Raw genomic sequence first — 4,989 nt, 5'->3', positions numbered from 1 at the left:
AATATCATATACTTACCTTCATATATTCTTTCCTTAATACCTTCCATATAACTTCGCATGTTTCTGGAATTATGCGTCCCAAAACTTGTGGTGATATTGCTACGCTGAATTTCAGGTCTTCGTAAGACCTTCCTGTTGCTAAATACCGGAGAGTTACAGCAAGTCTATCCCTTGGTGATATAGCAGATCTCATGCAAGTGTCTTTCCTCTGTATATGTGGTGCCACAAGGTCTAGAAGCTTACGAAATGTAGAGTCATCCATTCGTAGATAGTTAAAGAAATCATGAGGCTCCCATACTAAATGTGACAACAGGTTTGTGTGTGATAGTACTTCTCTTTTTGCTAGCCATTCCTTCATCCAAACCTTTTTCTTCCTTCTCGGCTGCTTACGTTTCTCGTAAGCTACAATACAAAGAGCTAGAATCTGCAGCTCCCTCTCTGATAACACCTTTCCCATTGCTGGCCGAGAGTAGACTAACCTGATTTCACTCAGGCCGCCTGCGTAATGTATGGGTACATTTTCGGTCGTCCGGCCACTGAAGCTCCGCCCCAAACCGGAGACCTGCAGGTACTACCGGTGCGTGAATGGGGCCCCTAGGCTGAGTGGTTGGGGTCATTGCCTTGTGAGTTTCCAAGGAAATCTATCCTCCTGGGGAGGTCCCATGCTGAGTGACCGTGGGAACATTGGATTAACTGTGTGGTCCTGACTCCTGTAGTGTCCCCTTGAGGCATTTGCTTTACCTTTTGACCTGAGAGGACCCGGCAAGGTCCCGGTACCAATTTCGACTGTGAGCGTTTAGTGTATTTTGTTCCAGTAAGTGTTTTTATATTAATACTGTATTTTTGGTAATGGTAATATTTTTTAAATTAAAAGTGAATGTTGTATTCGGTGTAATTACTTAATTCTATAGTCTGTCCAGAATGTCATGAAACATAGAGTAGATTGCCACTTTGCGCCAACTTCATTCATTAAATCTAGCTTACGGCGAAAAAACAGTGTAGATTTGGCATACACTTTGCCACATCTCTCTCTGTCTCAGGTCAGGAAGGTTAAGTAGCTTATCACTTTGGTTCTGATACCCAAGCGCCGTATTTTCCACATGCTTAATTATATGCATTTAAAGGGGATTTTCAAGAGCTTCCCAATGAGTCGATTTTTATCAAAATCGGTAGAAAATTGAGGACGACAGAGTTGAAAAAGTCGTCTGCAAGACGATGCTGAAATAGCTTCATTCAGCGTCATCTCCACCCTTCCCTATGGCGCCGCGCAGTGGCAATCATCGTTAATACATTTAACACACATGTCCATTCCATGTTCATAGTTCCATGCGTAAGATCCAAGAAAAAACGAGAACTAAAAAACACTACTCATAAAAGAAAGACAAACGACCCTAATAATTATTGAAAGCTATGTGAATCACGTGAAAAATTATTTATTTACGCTTGAGGGATGAAGAGTGATAGTTAGCATTTAAATTTTATTTAGTTTATACTCAAATATCTTCATTGATGACGATAACGTTTCTAAAAGATAAATTAACTCTAAACTCCGTTGCTGACAAGAGAAACAAAACCAGGAAATATCAAATTAGATTCTAAAAGGTCAAGGAAAAGTGTATCCACAATCCATGAGTTTCGTTTTGACCAAGTGCGTTAAAATTTTAAAATATTTTATATTTTCTCTAATAAAAAAAAAAAAGTGCGCTAGGGAGACAATAATCTCACAAGAATAATTCCGTCCACAGCGCAATTAAGGCTTAGGGGGAGAAGCCACGGTCAGCGTCCTAAGTTTTTCGAAAAGATTATCACGTGGTCAATATACCAGTTGGGTCTACCGCCTTATTAGGGAATTCAGAATTCACTGAGAGGAATGACCTTTGGGATTGAGCTTCCATTAAGAAAAGGACATCCAAAGGAAGAGAAAGTGGCCTCAGGGTCTGACTGTTGGTATAAAACCTCGATGGCCGATTAAATTCTGATGCAGTCTGACCTCTGCTCACTTGGTGTCACCATAATACGGTCTCCCGTCTCCTTTTGCAGGATTACTCTCAGAGTTCGACTTAGGAAGTATGGAGTGCGTACAAGAAGGTAAATTTCGGATTTTTTCTTTCGTTTTTAAGACTCTAGTACTATAGCGAGAAATATTACAGTGCCTGGTGGTCTTAGTAATTCATTGCAATCTAATAATTTATATTTACTAAATATAGACCTCTTGTTTCTTAAGGGTTACTGATACCTTCACTGAAACAAAGTGCTCCATATTATTATTGCAAACAATCTTGGACGGAGTAACAATTTCATAGGCCTAACATAGTCACGAGATATGTTTCATTTGCCTATTTTTCATCAGTTTTCCCTTCATCACCTAATAATTGGTGGTGTTATTTTTCAGCAGCATCAGTTGGTGGAGGAGTGGTGGTGGAGTACGTTGCCGTGACCTGCCTACCGAAAGTTCCCGCGCAAACCGTCGGCGGCGTCTCCGACTGGAGGGAGGACGTGAGACGAAGGGCAAAGAGGCCGAGGAGGAAGCCGAGAGACTTCAGCAGAAAAGAGGGAGACTCGAGCATCTTGGGGCTGACAAGGGACGAGGAGCCTTCAGCCTTGTGGACTTCCTGGCTGCACTGCCGCCGCCTCCGTCGCCAACCTATCCCCGCCGAAGGAGGAGGAGGAACAGGAGGAAGAAACAGCACCAACAGAAAAACAGTCACTTCGTAGGCCGACCAGACGCCGGTTGGCGTTTTGATTTAATTGTGATTAATTGTAGACCAGGCGCGTTTGTGAATAGAAAGGCATTATCGTAATTATTTTTATTTACTATTTATTTGATATTATATGTAAAAATATCTCGCTAATTTATTATTTTTACTTAATACTGATTTCTTTATTGTATGTTTTAGAAAGATATAATATACATGTTACACAAATGAATATGGATTTTTACTTAAGTTGCCTGACCAAAAAATAAATGAAAATGACAGATGTAACATTAAAATACAAATGAGAGTTGGACATTGTGTAGAGCATATGACCATTCTGCCTTTATAGATCTGATATTCCTTTATCACAAGCCTGCATGTCGTTAGATCTATGCAAAAAAATTAAGTTGAAAAATGCAAAAAAAAAAAAAAAAAATTAACTGATAGACGGATAAATACTAATTTGTCAACGTAACAAACAAATTACAATAATCAAATGGATCTATAAGTAGACAATGCAAAATAAGAGATTATAGCTCTTATGTGGATATTTTTCCAGACCTTTGAGTAACATTATGAATACTCCGTAGAACAAATAAAAAACAAACAGTTGTTATAACTGCAACTATTGTCACAGTAGTATAGAGTTTAAACGGTTGTTTGAAGTCCATATGGGAGGAGAAATCATAAACCCTGATAACAGACTTTAATTCTTCAGTCTAAGTCTAATGTTTACAGATCACCGTGGCGGTAAGGAACCGGATATCGTCGCTTAAGTGTAGTGTTTAGAACATGAGCTTTTAACTTAATGGTCATTTCGAGTTTATATCTGAGGAAATGCCATAGATTTTAATGGAGTATCATTTTTCAGCCTAGCTCCACACTAGTGCTAACTACAATTTATCAACATGTTAGGTTAGTAACCTAACATTTATATCCTCTGAAGCAATCACCCGGAACACATTCTATTCATTTAAGAATTCCGGTTTCGTTATTCTGGTAGCTTCCAGAACAATCTGGTGGCATGTTGGGATTAGAAAGTTCGAATTCTGTAGCGTGGGAAAATTTACAACGGTTATGCCTCAATCCAGCAAGTTGTGTGTGGTTGTTAAGTGCTATTGAGTGAAGGATAATCCTTTACCGTGACTTTCAGGTATAAACACGAAATTACAGATCATTTGTTGATTAAAAGAAGAAAAATGACTATGCTTGTGCACGGTAGGTATGAAAATGTTTAGTATTAAAACTTTTATAAGATATCGAAGGTGATTATTATATAACTAAAAGGAATTATAATAAAGTATTATAAATCTTACTGATCCTGTTTTGCCCGATTAATACGATACTAGTACAAGCTTCCGACAAATGCAAGATTTCAACTAGTGTGTTGAATATAATATGATACATCAAAGGGAGCTTGTTAGCATGCTAACAGACCCACTCCAAAACTTATTTAACGAGAATTTTTAACAAAATATTGTACAGCTGATTCGTTACAACCTTAATGGGGCACAAAAATGACACACCAACTACGAGAAGAATTTACACATTAAAGCCTAATGTCAAATTTGATTTCTTACAAAATTGTCCTAATTATCGTTATTAGACAACATACCATATTTGCAACATTAGTTATATTGTTATTCCGATTTCGTACAAACCATTACAATGACATCTTTCTTCAGTACACTTCCAGTAATAATAACTGTATCCTAAACGAAGCCTCATTACAAATGTGCCATTTTGGCTGAAGTTTTACCTTGATCAAATTTGTACCATTCATGATCTGATCATATTGTTGGAGGCTAATACTTCCAAATATTCAAAATTTCCCGTGCAATATCCACTTCCCATTGTGTCGAATTTTTGCCATTTCAGATTTTATTCTTTTGATGCTTTGAATTGCTACATCCTTTCGTATCTAAATCATGAGTTATTTCAATCATATAGATAAGGGCTACCAAACCAATAATAATAAATAATAAATAATAAATAATAAATAATAAATAGTAATTATTAATTATTAATTTTAATTTTAACTTTAATTTAAATAATAAATAAATAATATAAATAATAAATAAAGAATAAATAATAAATAATTTAAATTATTAATTTTAATTAATTAATTAATTAATTAATTTATAATTATTTTTAATTATTTAATTATTTATTATTTATTATTATTATTTATTAATAATTAAATAATTAAATAATTAAATTATTCTTATAATAAATTAATTAAATAATTATTCATATTTATTATTATTATTAATTATTAATTTATTAATTATTA

The 4,989-nt window shown here is 35.5% G+C and overlaps 1 protein-coding gene across 4 annotated transcripts; it reads left to right on the top strand.

Annotated features, from left to right (window-relative positions):
* The first annotated feature begins 634 nt into the window (after positions 1-634).
* LOC135199226 (uncharacterized) lies at positions 635-2,802 on the top strand. 4 transcript variants are annotated; one of them, XM_064227098.1, is made up of 3 exons: positions 635-814; positions 2,041-2,088; positions 2,396-2,802. In XM_064227098.1, exons 2-3 carry the CDS (start codon positions 2,070-2,072, stop codon positions 2,713-2,715), a joined length of 339 nt encoding a protein of 112 aa, XP_064083168.1. In that variant the 5' UTR covers positions 635-814; positions 2,041-2,069; the 3' UTR covers positions 2,716-2,802. The 4 variants fall into 4 exon arrangements, with proteins under 4 accessions (XP_064083168.1, XP_064083166.1, XP_064083167.1 ...); XM_064227096.1 differs by having other exon boundaries at positions 2,393-2,802; XM_064227097.1 differs by lacking the exon at positions 635-814 and having other exon boundaries at positions 1,753-2,088.
* The last annotated feature ends 2,187 nt before the right edge of the window (positions 2,803-4,989 follow it).

Source organism: Macrobrachium nipponense, chromosome 25 (assembly GCF_015104395.2).
Source record: "Macrobrachium nipponense isolate FS-2020 chromosome 25, ASM1510439v2, whole genome shotgun sequence".
In the NCBI taxonomy this organism is placed as follows: Eukaryota; Metazoa; Arthropoda; class Malacostraca; order Decapoda; family Palaemonidae; genus Macrobrachium; species Macrobrachium nipponense.
This window is presented reverse-complemented; position numbering and strand designations above follow the sequence as displayed.